Source organism: Canis lupus, chromosome 28, assembly GCF_011100685.1.
Source record: "Canis lupus familiaris isolate Mischka breed German Shepherd chromosome 28, alternate assembly UU_Cfam_GSD_1.0, whole genome shotgun sequence".
In the NCBI taxonomy this organism is placed as follows: Eukaryota; Metazoa; Chordata; class Mammalia; order Carnivora; family Canidae; genus Canis; species Canis lupus.
In genome coordinates this window covers 1,680,535-1,701,029 of record NC_049249.1, presented here as the reverse complement: position 1 = coordinate 1,701,029, position 20,495 = coordinate 1,680,535, and the positions used below count along the sequence as shown (strand labels likewise).

Sequence of the window (20,495 nt, the reverse complement as noted above, 5' to 3'; positions counted from 1 at the left end):
TTTCCCTGTTCCTTTTGCAGCAAGGTTTGGCCATGTGAACGGAGGATCATGTGGGGCTTCTGAGAATTCTGCTTAAAAGGAAGGGGAGTGGGGCTAGGTGGCTCAGTCCATTAAGTGTCTGACTTGGGCTTAGGTCATGATTTCAAAGTCCTGGGATGGAGCCCCAGATTGGGCTTGCTGTTCAGTGGGGAGTCTGCTTCTCCCTCTCCCTCTGACCCTTCCCTCTGCTCCTGCTCAAGAAGGGGAAAACCCTTCTTCTTGTCCCTTCCTCTTTCTGGCTGCCTGCAACATAAACCTGATGGCTGCAATTCAGTAGCCATAATGGACAGGAGACTTAATGCTAAGATGGTGAAGTGGTGAGCAAGATGGAGTCGGGGTTTCTGGTGATGGAGGAGTAACCACAGCCTGGACTACTGTATTAGTCAGGGTTCTCCAGAGACACAGGACCAAAAGGAGATATGTATGCATTTGTGTGTGTGTGTGTGTGTGTGTGTGTATATATATATTACACATACATATATACAAAAAATATATATAGAGAGAGAAACTTATTATAATTGGCTCATATGATTATGGAGGCTGAGAAGTTCCACAGTCTGCTATTGGCAAGCTAGAAACCCAGGAGAGCCAGTGGTGTAGTTTCAGTTCTAGGGTGAAGGCCTGAGAACCAGAAGAACCAGTGGTTTAAGTTCTAACTGAGGTGCAGCAGAAGACTGATGTCCCAGGTCAAAGGGAATCAGGCAGAGAGAGTGAATGCTCCTTCATCCTGCTTTTTGTTCTATTCAGGACTTCAACAGATAGATGAGGCCCACCTACCTTGGGGAGAGCAGTCTGGTTTACTCAGTCGACAGATTCAAATGTTAATCTCCCAGATTCATTAACTCAGAGCATAGGAGAACATCAGTGCAGTCCTTTAAGGAGTCAGAAGGTTTGGATCCTAAATATTGATATTGGGGTACATGAGTAATACAGCCTGGACTGAGCTTCCCCCAACCTGATACTCTCATGCGAAATAAAGGTTGGGACTCACCATTCCTCTTAGGCTTCTGGATCTCCACTCTTGACCTCTTCTGTACAGGAGCCCATACTTTGAAAAAGGTCTGTAGTGATGCAGGCAAACAGTCCAATACCTACCTCACTTAGAGAAGGAGCATTTCCCCTCAGAAAATGTGATCTGTGGGAGGCAGCTCTACCTACAACTGGGCCCCCTAGTACCTGATCACAGAGAACAAGAAGGCTTTTTAGGGGCTTGGCTTCTCAAATGTCTTCCTTTTAGAGATCCAAAAACAGAGTTTTTGCTTTTCATTTGCATAATCAAATAGCAGAGTCAAGTGGTTTCACCAGGACGGGAGGGCCCGTGGGCCTCAGGGGAAGGGTGCCCTGGTTGTTTATGGGATAATTACAGCCCGTTGGAAGGTGTAAACTGGAGCAGTTGCAGGCAACCAGGAACAGATGATTATCCTGCTAGTGGGCCAGATGTCATAGTTTTCATTTTGCCTTTTGGTTGGCCCTGTGGTTTTCAAAAAATTGAACCCACACTTTAAAAACAAAATTTCAAATAAAAATCTAGATTTCTGGGGCACCTGGGTGGCTTAGCAGTTGAGCATCTGCCTTTGGCTCAAGTTGTGATCCTGGGGTCTAGGATGGAGTCCCTCTGCAGGGAGCCTGCTTCTCCCTCTGCCTGTGTCTCTGCCTCTCTCTCTCTCTCTGTGTCTCTCATGAATAAATAAATAAAAAAAATATTTTTTAAAAATCTAGATTTCCACTCTACCGAGGAAGCTCAGACCATTAATGCCTTAATGCCATGGGGCCTGCCTCCTCCTGTACAGCAACACAGTGGTCCCTACTTCCCTCAGCATCCCTCTTGTGGCCAGTGTCCAAGGTTGTCATCATGCCCACGGTCCTCTGGTTTCTTTTCACCTGCGTTAGTGCCACTCAGCCTGTGCTGTCCTGACTCTGTGGCTCCTGGGCTGCGGGGTGACCCCTTGGAGGACACTTCAGGGCTCCCTTCCTTTCCAAACATCAGCTTACCACCAGGACTGGAGCACCTGGTCACAGTGCTGTCCAAATACCCACAAATCGACTATTTCCCTTGAAATGGTCAAAGAATTTGGATGAGAATTTCTTTAGGCTTTATGTCAGCCACCTGGGCTAGCATTTTCTTGTCTTTCACCGGTATTTGGTCAACGATGTATTCCTCCTGGAAGCATGGCACCCCCAGGGTGTCCTATGTCCCCCGAGAATTTCCTCCTGTGGGGAAATTCTAGGGGAAATTTTGTGGATCAAGTCCCAGGATTACTTTGGGATATGCATGCATGGGAGCAGCCTTTGCTAGCGAGGGTATGCAAAGTCCTTTGGGGCATCCCTGTACACCGACTGCTCAAATGTCCAGGCAGCTTACCTTGGGAACTGATTTTTATTTTTTTTTATTTTTTTATTTTTTTAATTTTTATTTATTTATGATAGTCACACAGAGAGAGAGAGAGGCAGAGACACAGGCAGAGGGAGAAGCAGGCTCCATGCACCGGGAGCCTGACGTGGGATTCGATCCCGGGTCTCCAGGATCGCGCCCTGGGCCAAAGGCAGGCGCCAAACCGCTGCGCCACCCAGGGATCCCGGGAACTGATTTTTAACACAGTTCTCTTACATATGGACTTGTCGCATATTATTTGTTAAGGTTTTAAGGGTGAAACCACCAAGAAAGTAGGTTTAGCCAGTGAGGCCCCAGGCAGCAAGCCCAGGGAGGCTCCTAAAAACTTCATTCTTTTTAAATTTTAAAATTAGAAGAAATAGGCTTAGAGATTCTGAATTTCACTTAAAATAGTAAGTTAGAGCTGTCTTTCTAATTTTATTAAAAATAAAGATGTCTTTTCCTAAAGAGACACTTTCTTTACACATTTTCATGTTACACAATGAAATTGATTTGGCATCTTAATGAGCTTAAAATATGAGTTAATTAAGTGGCATTTTAAAAGCATTAAAAGGCACCTGAATGTCTAGCTTATTGAAGTGCAGAGGGCTCTTGCCTTCAATCAGGAGCAAGCCATGTTTCCTGTTTCTTTGCAGGGAGACAGATGTTCAAGAAGACATAAGACAGAAGAAGATGAAGGAGGATTTGGGCAAATTTCTTTAGACTGAAAAATGATTACATTTCCAAAGAGAAAGCTCTTCTTAATTAATGACGGAGAAGGGCTAGGTTATAGGGACAGATGAGCTCTATATCAAATTCTTGATTTTATTTCTTTTAAGACTTTAAAAATTCATTTATATGAGAGAGGGAGAGTGAGAGAGAGCAAGCACAAGCAGGAGTGGCAGAGGGAGAGGGAGAAGCAGGCTCCCCGCTGAGCAGGGAGCCTGGCATGGCCTCCATCCCAGGACCCTGAGATCATGACTTGAACTGAAGACAGATGCTTAACCAACCAACCCATTCAGGGGCCTAATTTTATTTTAAATGTTTATTTGAAAAGCACTCACAAGCTCAACACACACACACTCACACTGTACAAAGTAAAAATCCCACCACTGAAAACATTTACAATATGGAAGAAATGAAAGTCCTGCAGCCCTCCGCCCCCCAAGCCTACCATCCAGAGGTAACCCCGTGACATTTTCTGGTAATGCTGATTCATACCTCACTTAGCTCTGATTGAAACGGGAACACAGCCCCCTGGGCACAGGCATCTCCCAGGAGCACCGTGCACTGCAGTTTGTCTTAGCATCAAGTGCAATCTTGCCTTCCCTACCCTTCTGCTCCGGTCAGGGAGGGAAGGAGAGCAGAGAGCAGTGAGCATGGGTGGAAGGGTGGCTGGGGTGGCTCTGAGGGCACAAATACAGGCTGGGATGGGGCGCATCAGGGGAGGGCAAGGCAGCTAGCTGCCTGGTGGAGCGCTTTCTCAACATAGGGGGGAGGTGGGGGAGTGGGGGAGTAGGGGGATGGAGGGTTGGGAGGCGCTGTAGAGCCTGAGGAGGGGCCACAGTTTTTGGAGCTGAAGTTGCTGTAGTGAATGCAGATAGGAGAGCTTGCAATTTTATTTCTTAGCAGAAAAAGTTACGGCAATGAAAATACTGTTCGAGGAGGAAGAAGCGTCCTGATTTACAATAGAATGCTTAGACAAACGTTTTCGTCACATGGGAAGAGGGTCAACATACAATGTTAAGTTAAAAAAAATAGACACATAATTGGGTACATACAATGTGATCCTGAGTTAGTGAAATCAATTTTTCTATATATCTATTTCTTTTTTAAAAAAAGATTATTTATTTATTAGAGAGAGAGTGAGAGGCAGAGACACAGGCAGAGGGAGAAGCAGGCTCCATGCAGGGAGCCCAACGTGGGACTCGATCCTGGGTCTCCAGGATCACACCCTGGATCGAAGGCGGTGCTAAACCACTAAGCCACCAGGGCTGCCCTATATATCTATCTCTTAATGAATAATCAGACATAAATAAAAGACACTCAAATTGAAAAATTCCAAAATGTTATCAAATTTATACTTTATCCTTACCTATATTTTTCCATTATACTGTAATGAAAATGTATTTCTCTTAAAGTGTTTCTATGAAAGCAGAATGCTACACCTATAATAAACTGGTCTTTGAGGAAGACAGACTAAATCTAGGTTACAAAAGACGTGTGAAACTGGCACCAGACACCAGGAGGAAAGTTTTTCAGCCTTGGGTTCACAGTGAAGAGGATTAAATATTTCCAGAGTCCCAAATGATTGTAATCTCTGAATAAAATCTGCTAAGTGAACCTTGGGCTGAAAATGAAAATTATATCCCCCATCTCCTCACATGCAAGAAAGAACTTGTACAAGTAGTTTCATTGCCTCACAGATGCCTTTGAAGTTCTGGGGGCAGAGTGTTTGAGGCCACCTGGAGTGATGGAAAGGATGGCTCCTCAGGTGCAGTGACGCCACAGGGAGCCGTGTGGCTGCCTGTGGGACGTGAGCTCCGAGCCATCCAGTGGTCCTGTGGAAGCCCTGAAAGCTCTTCTCTTGCACCAGGGCTCCCAGAGTCTTTTGTGAAGGAACCCATCTTTCTCCTATTTTTCCTACAAGGTGTGATGCCTTTAACCATGACCTCACATTTAACGTCATTAGATCAATACCTGCCTTTCTCTATAGCTAAGAATGTAGGCTATCATTGGGTGTGTAGGAGCTGAAAGTACAAAGAATATAATTTTGACACGGCTGATTTCTACACTGACCATAACTAAAATACTTCCTCAACTCCGCAGGGCTGTTTTCTTCCAGAGGGATAAGGAGCCTTCTGCCCTGGGCTCTTTCAGACCCTTTTCAGAACGGCTTGTTGGACTGGCTAATGCAGAAGAAGGCAGATGATTTTCTTGTTTTAAAGAATAACTGATGATTTGACTTTAGATACTTGCATCTGAACATTTAAAGTGATATTGCATTGGGAGCAAGAAATTAACCTGTAGAAATAGCCAGGGAGCAGGAAATCAATTTGTGGAAATAGCCACATTTCCAAATACCAACATTAACTTTTGGTTCAGATTTCCAAGGGCCACTATTCTCCCTCCCTGCTCCCCTTTCCCCCTAATCTTTAATTTTACCTGTTTCTAGCTCTTTTCTTACTATAGAATGGAATCTCAGATGCTTCTGGCAAACTCTGTATTATTAGTATGGGATGGCGCTTTGTTATTAGATTGCATTTTATTATTTCCTTCTCCTCAACATGTACCTGATATTAGAGGGCTTTCCCTATGGGTTGAGATTGAAAGATGCTGCAGATGATGTACTTTTATTATTTTTGTGGGCCCTGTTTCCTTGCAGCCAGGTGAGAGACACTATGCTGAGCAGGCTGAAGGACGGGCTGGCATTACCTTTGATTGCTAGAGCCCAGCATCCATGGCCTGGAGTGGCTGCTTTTGTTTGCTGCACAGAAGGGCCAGAGGCAGCTGCTGTTCTGTTGACTTCAGATGCCTGTTTGGATGAGATCAGTAGGCATTTAGGACAGCTATCCTGGCCTCTTCACACAGCGGGTCTAGTTTGCCATCACCTCCTAGGGAAAGAGATATAATTTTCTTTTGGCCAGTTTTTTTTTTAAAGATTTTATTATTTATTCATGAGAGACACAGAGAGAGAGGTAGAGACAGGCAGAGGGAGAAGAAGGCTCCATGCAGGAGTCCTGATCCCAGGACCCCAGGATCATGACCTGAGCCAAAGGCAGATGCTCAACCGCTGGGCCTCTCAAGTGCCCTTCTTTTGGCCAGTTTTTGATACAATGTCATGTCTTAGAAGACATGTATGGGCTTCTACTAGAAGACAAGTCTCAAAGTACACAGGCATGTAAATTGTTAACTAGCCTTTAACGGAGTATTAGTGGATTGCAAAAGCTTTTATTTCTGAGTGGAGTGTGGTATGCATGATGCCAGCCTGCCAGGTGGGAAGGTCTCCAGGTCAAAGAGATCTCTAGAACATCACTAATAACGTCATGCACCGCTGGTTTAGAACTCTCATTGTCTTAGCGAGTCTAGGTAGAATAATCAAATGGAACAAAAGCTGTTTTGAAGGCAAATCATAATAAAACACACATTGTTAAAATGTGAAAAGAAAAAGAAAAACCCCAAAACTGTTACCCCGTAATTCCCATGATATCATTTGAAATCTAAGGCTAAAACTTCATTTTTCTTTCTGTCCTTCTTTCGTTCCCCGTGTCCTGGGGAGAAGTCCAGAGCAACAAGCACTTTATTCGGTGTGATTTAGGATATGTTCTTTCATGTAACACAGAGCACAGGGTTTTGAGTAAGAATTTAAGACTCAGAAAAAAATTCAACTTGAATCTGGGCATAACCCACTGGCCACTTCAACTCGAAATTGAGCATACCTCCAAGAGGAAAAATGCTGTTTGGGAGCAGCGCTGAGGGACTTACCAAACTCCAAATCTTTGATGTTACAGTGGAAAATGATTTCTTCATTTACCATGAGTTCAACCACATTCCAGTCTTCTATCTTCTCTAGGATGACTTTGTGTCCATCTCTGGCCAACACAGCTGGAAAAGATGGAGAGGGATGTGGGTAATGTGAGAACAGGCTCTAGATTAACCTAATATGTAGATGTCCTCATGGATGGAGCAGCTGGCTTATTCTCCAGTTGCTTCTGGCCGTGACTCAACTGCTATGGTGGGTACCTACCTGGTGCTGGCCCAGATATGCCATCACTTTGGCTGGAAAGTGCAGCCAGGGACCTGAGTAATTCAGATTTTGGTTACAATCTGCCCCAGACCCATAGGATATATAAAAATAGGAGATGCCTCTAAGAAGAGTTTTTGAACTTTTCTTACAGAGAGGATACTCAATGTTGGAGGGCATGTGGGAAATCAAGTAACTTCTTATGCTGCAGGTAGAAATATAAATTGGTTATCAAATTTAGGTAATTTGGCAGTACATACCAAAAGCCTCAAAAGCCTCAAGAAAATTTAGAATTATAAAATGAACTCTGGCCTGGGAAATTGCACTTATAAAAAGCTTCTCCAGGAAAAAAATCAGAAATTCAGGCAGAGTTTGGTAACAAGATGTTCCTATCTGTAGCATTATAATAGAAAATACTTTGAATAACGTACTGTCCTAATCAGAAGAGGATGGTCAAGCAATTGATGATAGGTCCGTATGATGAGGTTTTATTCAAACATTTCAAAAAATGTTTATGAGTTTTTTAAATAGCAAGAAAAATATTTGTAACGTTAGCAAACAATTGAGGTACATATACAGTATCTATGAAAATACATTTTCAAACGAATTAAATTATGTATATGTCATAGGAAAAGAAAAAGAAATACTCAGTGGGTATCTCTCTGTGGCAATTCTATGTGAAACCTGTTTCTCTTTTTCTTTCAGCATTTTCCAGATTTTTTATAATAAAAAACAAAATGCTTTTTTTTTAAAAATAAAAAGCTAATGAACTAAACTGTGGAAGCTGCATTTGATCTCTAGTGGAAGTGGTATCAAAAGTTGTTAGATGTATCCTCCATTGTGGAAATTCAGAAATATATGCATGTAAGAGAAATGATTTGCATTGAACACCATGGAGTTCTGTTTTCTCTAAAATGTCGCTCTCTCTCCAGTTTTTTTAATATGTTTACCCTGCAATATTAGTGATGGAGTTGGTGTGCCAAATCACCATCTTTGGCGGTCTTCATACATTGGTGAGAATTATGGTTAGGATGCGAAGAGGAATCAGAGGAAGGTTATGTTTTTTTTTTTTTTTAAGTCTTAGCATTTCAATCAGTCTTACGTGCAGAAAAGCAGACAGTTATGTCAGTTAATTGCATTTAATTAGAGACAATTGCTGTTTCAAAATGTTGACGTGTCCACTTCTTCATCTTTCAATCAGTTCAAGAACATCCAGCCCCAACTGTGAACATTTTAATTGCGTGATTTTAATTTCACTTCTAAAAGGAACTTCAGAGAGTAACTCAGTGAGGATCTCCATTAACAAGATAGCACTCCTCAGGCACCAGTGGTGGCCCTAATTGACCCTGCACCAGCTAATGCCTCTCTCAATGGGACACCCGCATCTTTTCTTTTGACATATTTATGTTATTGTATCCTATTTAAGTGTCTTGTCTTAAAACATCTTTGGAGGAAGGCACTCAGCTTGGACCAATGACTTGTTTAAATGAAGCAGTCCATGCAGTTTGGGATGGTCAGTGGATAGTCTAAGAAACATAAAGGCAGCCTATAGGAGGAGATTTCTGGGGATCATACACCCTCTCAGTGGAACCCCCTCTGGAGTGGGGACATGTAGCTCCAGAGGGAAAAGCTACAAGTGAGTGGGTAGGAGGCAATTTGGCCTCCAGGACCTTTTTGCATTGTTAGAAGATGTTCCTGGGAAATGTACTTCAATGTGATAGGAAAAAATCAGGAACAAAACAGCTTCTCCATTCCCACCCTATCTCTGGAGACACGGTATTACCTCTATCCTTCTAACACACAACACCCACTCTCTAAGGCCTGGGAGTTCTGGAGAGAAGGAGGTATAGGCTCTGTGTGGAGCTGCTCACTGTGACTGCAGTGTAAGTGAGGAGGGGTTCTGCAGAAGGAGCCCCTAAGAAGGTGTGCACCCCACAGCCCACCATGGTGTTTTCTTTCCCTACAAGGCAGGGCTCTGTCTGATGGAGTCTCATGGAGCACCTGGGTTTGGGGTTTGTTTTATGAGAACAGCAGCACTCTTTTATGGCAAAGAATATCTAAGAAACAGGATTTGATTCACCAAATAGCCTACCCTATGGAAATCAGTGATGCCAAATGATGAGAATCTGTCTTATCCTGAAGCCAATGAAGCCTGACAAGAAGCAACCCTCTTAAGAGAACATATCACTCCTCACTTCACCTTCTATATAAAACATGGGGTCTCAGGGCCTTTAAGGGTACATGTCTCCCTCAGTGACCACAATCCCCCCACCCCTGCCCAGTGTGCCCAGTGTTAATATAGCTTGTTAAATAAACAAGCTCAATTTAATGGTGCTGGGCACCTCCAATGACTCTTTTGGACACTGAGTGACCTAAGTCTGATTCTTATTAAAGTGATGAGCCACTTCAGAGTCCGTGTCATATATTCACCCTTAGGAAGCCTGTCCCCTTCTCATCAGCCCAGGATGTATTGAGCCCAGCTATAGGGTGGTCAGGGCAGGCTTAAGGGATCAAACTTAAGCACCAGAATTCCTCTTGCAGCTCATCCAAATGCCACCTCTCTACATGGAGGACCCATTTTTTTCCCTAGGAGCTGCTATGGGGTTGTCTATTCAAAGAAAGGTCAGATAAATATACTCCATGCAACAAAGTCTTTCCAACGGCAGTGGCTAAACTCCAGCATAAATCAACCAGAAGCTGTAAGGCCACCTGCAGAATGCCTGCCTCTTTGAAGTGGCACCTCATTCTTCAAGGGGGATCAGGGTAAACTGAAGGAACACGGAAAAGCCTCCCTGTTCTCAGTGCTGGCGGAATTGTGCACCATCTGGGAGAGATTTAAATGCTGCTAGTCAGGAAGTGAAGGCAAACGGACAGACGGGCAACTCCCCCTCCTCCGCGCTAGGCACAGTTGCAATGCTGATGACCATAACGTGTGCGGCTAATGCATAGCTAGGATGAGAGTGGTACAGGGAGCATCTTAGCTAAATAAGGGTGGATCCTATTTTTATGGGGTCGGATTCAATCCCTTTTAGTTCCTTTTAGCAGCAGGTTATTTGGCAGACTTCATTAGGGACAGCAGAGCAGGAGCAACCATGGCCAGGGAATTACTTAAGACTTGTTGTTTAGCATTAGTTTAATTTCAACAATATTGAGGCCATAGTAGACACATTTTTGCTGAACCATTATAATTTGTCATTAATAAAGAAAGAATAATTTTCAGATTTTTTTCTTTCAATTTTCAGGTTTCTTAAGGCACAGTAAGTTCAGGAAATATCAGACAAATTTCCAAAGCCAGCAGGGCTTCAGGACGTGATAAAGGGCTATGATTTTCAAAGAATTCAGATGCAGATTTTACAGAGGAGGATCTGCAAATGCACCACTCTGTGCTTGGTGTGATGTTAGTATGGACTCTAAAGTGGCAGGGAGGAGGGGAGTAGGAGACTGAGAAGGGGGTGCAGATACTTCCCGCTTAGCTTTTGTTAATACCTTAGCATTTGTCACCAGTGCTCAGTAAGTGTTGGCTGCTGGTATTATATGAACTATCATTCAGGGATACACTAACTTTAAAAATCAACCACCTGCTGATACCTTGCAATGCTCTTCTCCTTCCCCCATAAAAATTCTCCCCTTGATCTTCTCAAGATACTCTTTCCCCTCCCCTACTGTGGGAAGAGCAGCCTGTGCCCCTGCCTTCCTCATCTCTCCCTGCTTCTTTACCTCTTGCGGATTGAAGCTCCAGCCCACCTTCTCTTGACCCTGTGCTCTCTGAAGTGGAGCGCCATCAGCACGGTCAGTGGCTCACTCAGTTCTCCCCACCCCTCTTAGTAGATCGACACTCTGACTTATCTCCTTTCTTACTTCTTTAAAATACTTTTGCTGGTTAAACAACAACGACAACAATCCCAAACTATTTTAAACTCTAAAATTTTATCAGATTATAAAGGTAATGCAGACCCACGAGTGTTTAAAAACCTTGAAATTATAGGACAAAGATTTTAAATCACCAGGAATTCATCCCCCTCCTTTCTTTGCTGTTTTCAGTGGAAGTGTAGGCACTGTAGGCAGAACTCAGAAACACACCCCCTTCCCTTACCTCTAGCTGTGGTGATCCAGCCCTTTCAATACACATGGACCTGCTGCCCTACATTTATATGGGATGGATATACTGATGTGGGAACCAAAGGCAGAAGAGAAATTATTAAATTTCCTTGCTACCCACAGCCCATTCACAAATCTTTGAAACAGGCAGAGTGACCTTCCTCTAGGGACTCAACTGCCTCCGTGTTAATACCTTGCCTAGAGCAAAAGGCAATCTTAGCCTGACCCCCCAGAATCCTGTAAGTCTACTTTAACATACAAAAATTCCTTTAGAGGGACACCTGGGTGACCCAGTTGTTGAGTGAGCATCTGCCTTTGGCTCAGGGCGTGATCCAGGAGTCCTGGGATGGAGTCCCAAATAGGGCTCCTTGGATGCTCCTTGCAGGGAGCCTGCTTCTCCTGTCTGCCTCTCTCTCTCTCTCTCTGCCTCTCTCTGTGTCTCTCATGAATAAATAAATTAAATATTTTTAAAAATTCCTTTAGAAATTTCCTTTATCTCTACTCCCCAAGATATATTTTGACAATCCTCCTCCAATATATGACCCACCAATATACATCTAAAGGGTCTCATGACTAAGGTTTTATTAGAAGGTAATAAATGACCTTTTCCCAACAATAGCTAGCCCCCTGAAGGTCCTGGAAACCTTGCTTCCAAAATTCCTTAGATACTTAGGCTATCCCCAATCCCCTTCCAACTTGAAGGTGTATAATGGGCCATTCCTCATGACCTCAGGGCAACTCTTTCTGCTCTTGGGTCCTGTCCCCATTCTTTAATAAAATCACCTTTTTGCACCAAAGACATCTCAAGAATTCTTTCTTGGCTGTCAGCTTTGAATTCTAAAGTCTTTTCCTACATCACATACTACAATTTATTCAGAGAAAGGACTGGTTGTTTTCAATTCTTCATTATCAGCAAGAACATTGCAGAAAACATTCCTGGGATGCCTCCATGTACACGTGTGAGTCTATCTATTTATCTATCTATCATCTATCATATATATATATATGATAAAGATTCAGCAATGGAATAGCTGGATTCTATAGTATATGGTTAAATTTTAAGACACAGCCGAGTTGCTCTCTAAAGTTTCTGTGCCATTTTACCTTCTCATCGCCAGTCTTTTTTTCTTATTATTATTACAGTATTTGTTTGTCTTATTATTTTTCTTATTTTATTTTATTATTATTAATACAGTATTTATTTGTCTTTCCTCTGTCAAACCCTGAGCCAACCACTTTCCCCAGGCTGCCTGGGGAGGTATAGGAAAAGGAACATACAGGGCATACAGGGCAGACAAGACATGGGAGAAAGACCTATGGGAAGTGGAGACGACTCCTTCACATGGCGAAGAGGATGAGAAAGGCCACCATCAGGCAAAAGAGCCCCATGGCCTCCGAGAGGGCAAAGCCCAGAATGGCATAGGAGAAGAGCTGTTGCTTCAGAGAGGGATTCCTGGCATAACCAATGATGAGGCTCCCAAACACAGTCCCAATTCCAGCCCCAGAGCCAGCCACCCCTACAGTGGCAGCCCCAGCCCCAATGAACTTGGCTGCCGTGTCAATGTCCCTTGAAATGGCGCTGGTTTGGAAGCTGCGGCTAGGAATAAGTGAGGTCAGGGGATGTGGGGCTGTCAGGCTGCTGAGGCTCTTATCTGTCAGTGTCTCTGGTGGTTTTAGCACCACTGCAGACAGTGATCGGCTCAACAGCTGAGAGGTGCTCCGGACAAAGAAGGGGGTGGAGACGAACTTTGCACAGGCCTACATTTTCAGGGGATGAGGGGCTGTAGCAGGAGAGCTGCTCCCAGAGCGGAGACGACCGAGAGGCTCATCGCCAGTCTTTGAAGACAATTTTTTTCTATGTCCTTCATCAACCATGAATTCATCTTTTTCTAGAAATGACTCCTACTTAACAGTTTGGTGCCCATTAGCCATTTTCTTTTTGAAATCTTCATTTCACTGGGTGAAATGCCTCTGGGTTCTCTCCTACCTCTGTGTCTCCCAGAGGGGCCACTACCAAGGTCCTGCTGTCTTCCAATTCTGTCTTTCCTTGCTTTCTCCTAAAGTCTCACCTCCTGTGGATCCAGTGTTCAGCTCTATTCAGGTTTAACTAATGTTTATCAACCCTTAAGATAGACCTGGCACAGGGGAGCCTGGGTGGCTGAGTCAGTTAAGTATCCAACTCTTGGTTTCAGACCAGGTCATGATCTCAGGGTCCTGAGACTAATACCCAGGACTTAGGCTCTGAACTCAGCAGGAAGTCTGCCTGCCCCTCTCCCTCCCCTCTGTACCTCCCCCTGCTTATGCACACCTGCATAAGTGCTCTCTCTCTCCAAAATAAATAAAATCTAACAAACAAACAAATTGGCACAGTCCTGGACCCGGGGACACAGCAGAGAATAGACCAGACAAGAATGCCTGCTTCCCTGAAGTATACATCCAGGAGAAGAGAAGGATAACGAGGTAAATCTGTGAAGTGTATGTTTCGCCTAGAAAAAGATAAATTCATGATGGATGAGAGTATAGAAAAAGAGTGTGCTCAAATGTATGAGTACTAAGAAGAATTAGACAGAATTCTATGAGTACTAAGAAGAATTAGACAGAATTAGTACTAAGAAGAAATAGACAAGGAAGGAAGGGAGACAGGGAAAAGGGAGGCAGAGGGAGGTGTTGACATTTTCAATGGGTTTCCTCAAGGAGCGCCTGTGGACGAAGGTCACTTTTGAGAAACACCTCCGTGCCATGTTGTTAGAGAGTGAAGAGTGAGGGCCAGGCAGGAATCTGGAGAAAGAGCATTCCATGTGGAGAACTGCCAAGCCCTGAGGTCAAAGTACACCAGGGGTGTTCAAAGGCCAGGGAGAAGGCCATTGTGGCCTCAGTGGAGTGAGTGAGGGGCAGGAGTGGGTTGTGGTGGAGGAAATGAGGTTAGGGAGGACACCAGGAGCCTGAGGGGCCAGTGTAAGGCCTTGGCTTCTCCTTTGAAGGAGCTAGGAGTTGCCAGGATGTTCTTGGAGGCACAAGCCATGCTCTGACTCAGTTTAAAGGTATCACCTGGCGTTGGTGCTGAGGACAGACTGAAGGGGACAAAGGTGATCACAAGGAGCTCAGTGAGGAGGTCCAGGCAGGATATGATGGTGGCTGTGATGATGTGAGGCAGAAGAAGCACAAAAAGACACCTGCGACACGAACAGACATTTCTCCAAAGAAGACTTACACATGGCCAACAGACACATTAAAACATACTCAGCCTCGCTCAGCATCAGGGAAATACAAATCAAAACCACAATGAGATACCATCTCACACTGGTCAGAATGCCTAAAATGAACAACTCAGGAAACAACAGATATTGGTGAAGATGTGGAGAAAGGGGAACCTTTTATACTGTGGGGGGAATTCAAGTTGGTACAGCCAGTCTGGAAAATAATATGGAGTTTCCTCAAAAAGTTAAAAGTAGAGCTACCCTACAATCCAGCAATTGCACTACTGGGTATTTACCCCGAAGATACTAATGTAGTGATGGGAAGCGGCACCTGCACCACAATGTTTATAGCAGCAATGTCCACAATAGGCAAATTATGGAAAGAGCCCGGATTTCCATCGACAGATGAATGGATAAAAGAAGATACAATATATATAGACAATATATACTCAGTCATCAAAAAGAATGAAATCTTGCCATTTGCAACAACACGAATGGAACTAGAGGGTATCATGCTGAGCAAAATAAGTCAGTTGGGAAAAACAATTACCATATGACCTCGCTTGTATGTGGAATTTAAAAAACAAAACAGATGAACATGGGGGAGGGAAGGAAAAATAAAAGAAGATGAAAACGGAGAGGGAGACTTAACTCTAGGAAGCAAACTGAGGGTTGCTGGAAGAGAGATGGGGGAATGAGGTAACTGAGTGATGGGCATTAAAGAGGGCACGTGATGTAATGAGCACTTGGGTATTGTATGCAACTGATGAATCACTAAATTCTACCCCTGAAACTAATAAACACTATGTGTTAAGTAAATAGAATTCAAATAATTTTATTTTTTTTTAAAAAAGAAAGATGCCTGTGAGCTTTTTGGCTTGCGTAATTGAAAAAATGGAGCTGTGTGCATTGAGATGGAAAGAATGCAGGATGGGCTGGGGTGGGCTGGGTATGAGGAGGCCAGTTTAGAAATTTTGGACATACTAGTCTGAGATGCCTACTAACTAGCCCAATGACAATGAGAGGTCCTGTTTGGAGAGAGAAATTTGTATCATCCACTGGTAGGTCACAAGTACTTCTGACTCAGGTAGTCTTTGTCTTTCCCTTGAACTTCAGGACATAATTTCTTTTTTTTTTTTTTTAAGATTTTATTTATTTATTCATGAGAGACAGAGAAAGAGAGAGAGAGAGACAGACAGACAGACAGACACAGACACAGACAGAGGGAGAAGCAGGCTCCATTGAGGGAGCCTGATGTGTGATTCAGTCCTGGGACTCCAGGATCACACCCTGGGTCAAAGGCAGGCACTAAACCGCTGAGCCACCCAGGGATCCCCTAGGTGGGGATCTAATCTAGAGATTCTAATCTCTTAATATTTCTTTTTAAAAAAATATTTTATTTATTTATTTGAGAGAGAGAGAATACCCAAGTGGGAGGAGCAGCAGAAGGAGTGGGAGAAGCAGACTCCCCGCTGAGCAGGGAGCCTGGCATGGCCTCCATCCAGGACCATGAGATCATGATCTGAGCCGAAGGCAGACACTTAACTGGCTGAGCCACCAAGCACCCCAATTTCTTGATACTTCTCAATAATTCATCTTCTTTCACTTCCCCTACCCAAATCTCTTCCTTTAGAATTGGCCTCTTAGGGCACATCCTTTATCTCATCATTCTTTAGCTCAAGATATGTTGCTGGCTCCCTGTTGTCAAGGGTAAAACAGGCCTGACTCATTACATAGCATCCTTCAGCCAGACCTGACTGCTTGCTGCTCTCCAGTGTGCCCCAGGCTGCTCCCTCATCCCCTTCCTAGTAATATGCCTGTCCTGCAATAATAAGAAATAATGTTTGTTGAGCATTTACTATGTGAAGGAATAGTATTTAGGACTCTGTGTGCATTTTTCATTAGAATCTCACATCAGGGAGGTAGGGTTCTGCTCCCATTTTGCCAGTAAGTAAACTGAGGCTCAGAAAGGTAAATAACTTGATCTTGACTTCGGCCACACAGCTACTAAATGGTGGAGAAAATTCAAAACTACATTGGTTGGACTTCAGAGTCCTTGTGCTTAATCTCTGCTCTGCCAAGAGTGCCAAGAATGCAAGTAGGAGACAAGTGACCAAAGGTGACCAGTTGAGTCAATGGGATTTGTGAACAAACTAGATGGGAAGTCCCCCCAGCCTCAATATTTGTAAATTATAAATTGTACATTACAACAAAGTCCTTATGCATTCTCCTTTAATACAATTCTTGGTATGTAAATGATCTAGTTGAACTCTATACAGTCATGCTGATTATGGCAAGAAACACTTAAAAAGCATCTGCAGACATCAGCAAAATGATGGAGCAGGCACTCCAAACTCCCATTCCTTCGCAGAGACATTAACAGAACAACCTGAAACTGTGAGAAGCCACTTTGTCAGAATTCTGGAAAATAGAGTTGGCAAAAAGAGTAAAGGCAATTTTAAAGTAGTAAGAAAACTTTGTGGCACCTTAACTTGCCTCATCCCCAGCTTGCTGACAGCCTTGAAGACAGTGGCCCCTGTCCCCCATGTGGGCCCTGGTTCCTGTGTCTAAAGGGATTTGTTTGCAAATTCCTGTGTTTGTGCGGCACTGTCTGGGGGCTACCTGGGACTGGTACAAGGCCCTTGTCTCTGTTTCACCTGATGCAGAGCTCACACAGGGTGGAAAAGCCGTGTGTAGCATGAGGGCAAATGAAAAATGCATAGCTGTCTGGGCAAAAGACTGTTGAGACATACAATAAACCTCATGAAGCCTGAGAAAGAAAGCCGATGAGAAGGTTGCATTGGGAAATTAGAGCATTTAAAAGCACTGAAGACTCAAACCTGGGTTCTGTTCTCATTCCCTTTGTCGTCCCCAGATCCATGACTCAGACCTTTCTATCTCTAGCTCAGACTTTTTCTCTGAACTCTAGAACTGTGGAGCTCAGTACACCTCCATGTATGTAGCTGAAAACACATGGAGTTTGATATGGCCAAAAAGGAACATGTTCTTCCAAATTGCAGTCCATCCGTGGTGTTGTCAGTTTTAGTGTAGAGTACTTCCACACAGCAGCACTTCACTCAAGCCAGACGCAGACTGGATCCGGACATCCGGAGGATGTCCTCCTGACCCTTGCTTCCCACCTCCAACATCTTAGGAAGTACCATTGCTTTTACTTGAATCCACCCCCTCGATGGCTGGTCCAGACTACTCTCATCTCTCCCCTGGAGCGCCCCAAAGCCTCTTGACTTGTCTCTTTGCTTCCATTCTTGGTCCCTTCTGATCTGTTCTCCTCACGGCAGCCAGTTTCAGCCCCCCTGCTAGAAACTTTCATATGGCCCTGCAGGATCTGTCCCTGCCATTTTGGTCTCATCCTCCCAACAGTTAAACAAATACGTCACTTGCCCATGCTTCTGGCCTTTGCAGCTCCTCTGTCTGTCATGTTCTTCCTTCTCCTTACCTGGTTATTTTCTCCTTACTCGTTAAAGTTCAACTCCAGTGAATAAACCTTTCCAGACTTCCCCCTCTCCCCTCTAATTATGACCAGTGACTGGTCCCACTATGCTTACGTTCTTCTGTTGGAGGCCTGGCACCACTGTCAACTAGTAGTCAGCAATGAGAAGGTCACTTTAAGGACATGTATCTTTGTTCACCAGTGAGTCCTTGGTACCTGGAAGAATGTCCAACACATATTAGGTGCTCAGGAAAGGTTTGTTGCACAATTGAATGCTGAAGGTAAGGACTCTCCACCATTTTCCAGCCATATGACCTTGGAAAAGTCACTTAATATTCTTGATTTTCAGTTTCCCAATGTATGAAGCTGGGTACATAAGCCATCCCACCCAAAGAACTTGTGTAAACTGCCTGTTTCCCCAGTGGGAAGACTTTCCAGAGGTTAAGGCACTCGGTCTGGGTCTGAGGAGGGAGGAGGTATGGGCCGAGAGCATAGCTTGCACTGGTGCTCAGGGGCTGGGGTGCACCCGGGCGCATGCAGGTGGGTGGCCTCTGGCTCTCGGCTGCCCACCTTGCAGGCCCTCTAGGCGGAAGCGGTGGTACTCCACAGGCAGCCCGACCGCGCTGTACGGCCCGTAGCGCACGATGACCACGGCGTCCTTCGGCATGGCCCGCCGCCAGCGTGGGCTAAGGCGCAACACACACTGCCTGGCAACCGGCGACAGGCCCTTGGGAGTGGGTGCAGCCCCGCGGGGTGGGCGGGGCCAGGGCGGGAAGGGGTGGGGCTTGAGGAGCCTTGTCCCCTGCTGAGCGCAGGGAGGTCCCTTCCCGGGTACCTGTACTGCCACCGCTACCAAGTGCAAGAAACGGGTGGTGGTAGTCGGAGGCGACTTGCTTTCTCACCCTCACAGTCAGGTAAACAGGACATTTCTGCCCGGTAGGGCAAGTATCAATGATAGATAACAATAGCCAACATTTATAGCCGGTTACAGAAATTATGTATCAGATGACATGCTGAATACTTTCCATGTATTATCTCATTTCATTATTTTACCATCCTTATGAAGGAGGTTGTATTTCGTACTTTGTATTTACAAAACTGTGGATCAGAGGGGCCGCGTAACCTTCCCAGGTAAGCCACAGGTGTAGGATGGATCGGAAACTCTTGTAAGGTGCCTGTGTACAGACTTTTTTGAAAAATCTTTTTTTATTTGAGAGAGCATGACCAGCAGGAAGAGTGCCAGAGGGAGTGGGAGAAGCCAACTCCTTGCTAGCTTGGAGCCCAACGCCAGGCTCCACCCTCGGCTCCATCTCAGAACTCTGACATCAGGACCTGAGCAGACCGAGTCCCTATTGGTTTCTTTTTATTTATCTTGCCTTGGATTTGCTGAGATTCATGAAACGAATTTAAGTCCTTCTGTTTTTGGAAAAATGTGAGTCATTATCTCTTCACATGTTGCTTCTGGTTGTATTTTCTCACTTTTCAGGGACATCAGATAAATATGTGTTAGACCTTCTGACTATATTCTTTATGTCTCTTCTGTGTTTTTCCTCTTTTCATTCTTCTTTTGCATTGTATGTATATATGTGTGCATACATTCATTCGTTTTTACATGTAATCTAGTTTGATAATTTTCTCTGTAGCCATGTCTAAACTGCTATTAAAGCCATCAATATGGTTGGGTTTTTTTCGGGTATTAATTTTTTAATTCTAGAATTTTAGTTTGATCCTTTTTCAAATCTGCCATGCCATCTTCTATAGTTTTTGATTTCTTGCTGAGTTTTTAGGTTTGAGGTTATCTTCTTGATCATAGTAAAGATACTTATTTTATAGTCTGCTTGAGAATTCACTATCTGGAGACCCCATGTGTCTTTTTCTGTTGTTATTTCTGCTGGTGTCTGCTTATTTTGTCTATAGTTCTTGGTTTATTTTAATTGTGTACTGGATGGACATTGCCTTACAAAAAATTCTTTGTAGGAACAATTTGAGGCCAAGGGTGATGTTATCTTTCTCAATAGAAGACCCCCCCCCCCCCCCCGTCCCACTGCTTGCCAGTTCCTGGTAACACCAGCAAGCCAGGATTATTTTAATAGATTATCTTAATACAGTTTCAGGGATTGAGATTATCTGAGCCATCCAGATGGCTTGAAACTGGGCTGCAGTCTATGAGGAGGTTGATTCATTTGTATTTTATCCTCATTCCTAGCCCCAAAGAGGGTGGTGGCTTGCCAGGACTCCCCCTGGGTAGTGCTGGAGTCCCATTTTTGTATGCCTAACCCCGCAAAGACTCAAAATTGCATCTTATCTTCTAGGTTGTTTATTCAAGATCACTAGATAGCCCCAGAGTAAAAGCATCGCCAGTGTTATGCTTACTTACTCTCATCCTTTCTCTGATATTGATCTAGTTGGCTCTTTTAGGATTTTTAAAAAAGATTTTATTTATTTACTCATGAGAGAGGCAGAGAGAGGGAGGCAGAGACACAGATTGAAGATTGGAGATTGAATCTAGAGATCACTTTGGGGAAAATTAACATCTTTCTGAGGCCTTCATATTCATGACCTTGAAGAACCTCTCCTTTATTTAGATCTTCTTCA

The 20,495-nt window shown here is 44.1% G+C and overlaps 1 protein-coding gene and 1 pseudogene across 3 annotated transcripts; both read right to left on the bottom strand.

The window, feature by feature from the left end:
* Nucleotides 1-5,747: 5,747 nt before the first annotated feature.
* Nucleotides 5,748-18,605, bottom strand: C28H10orf53 (chromosome 28 C10orf53 homolog). 3 transcript variants are annotated; one of them, XR_005380360.1, is made up of 4 exons: nucleotides 18,471-18,596; nucleotides 18,016-18,116; nucleotides 6,896-7,015; nucleotides 5,748-6,024 (listed from the first exon to the last, which is right to left on the bottom strand). XR_005380360.1 is itself a non-coding variant. In XM_038578057.1 (3 exons), exons 1-3 carry the CDS (start codon nucleotides 18,565-18,567, stop codon nucleotides 5,938-5,940), a joined length of 225 nt encoding a protein of 74 aa, XP_038433985.1. In that variant the 5' UTR covers nucleotides 18,568-18,605; the 3' UTR covers nucleotides 5,748-5,937. The 3 variants fall into 3 exon arrangements, 2 of the variants coding, with proteins under 2 accessions (XP_038433985.1, XP_038433984.1); XM_038578057.1 differs by lacking the exon at nucleotides 18,016-18,116 and having other exon boundaries at nucleotides 5,748-5,945; nucleotides 18,471-18,605; XM_038578056.1 differs by lacking the exon at nucleotides 18,016-18,116 and having other exon boundaries at nucleotides 18,471-18,593.
* LOC102153401 lies at nucleotides 12,436-13,052 on the bottom strand (annotated as a pseudogene).
* Nucleotides 18,606-20,495: the final 1,890 nt, after the last annotated feature.

Coding starts and splice junctions, on each gene's coding strand:
- C28H10orf53 (XM_038578056.1), bottom strand. CDS start 18,567: ATGCCGAAGGACGCCGTGGTCATCGTGCGCTACGGGCCGTACAGCGCG. Junction 7,016..18,470: donor CCGCCTAGAGGGCCTGCAAG/GTGGGCAGCCGA, acceptor CATCTTTTCCAG/CTGTGTTGGCCAGAGATGGA. Junction 6,025..6,895: donor CATCAAAGATTTGGAGTTTG/GTAAGTCCCTCA, acceptor CTCTTTCCCTAG/GAGGTGATGGCAAACTAGAC.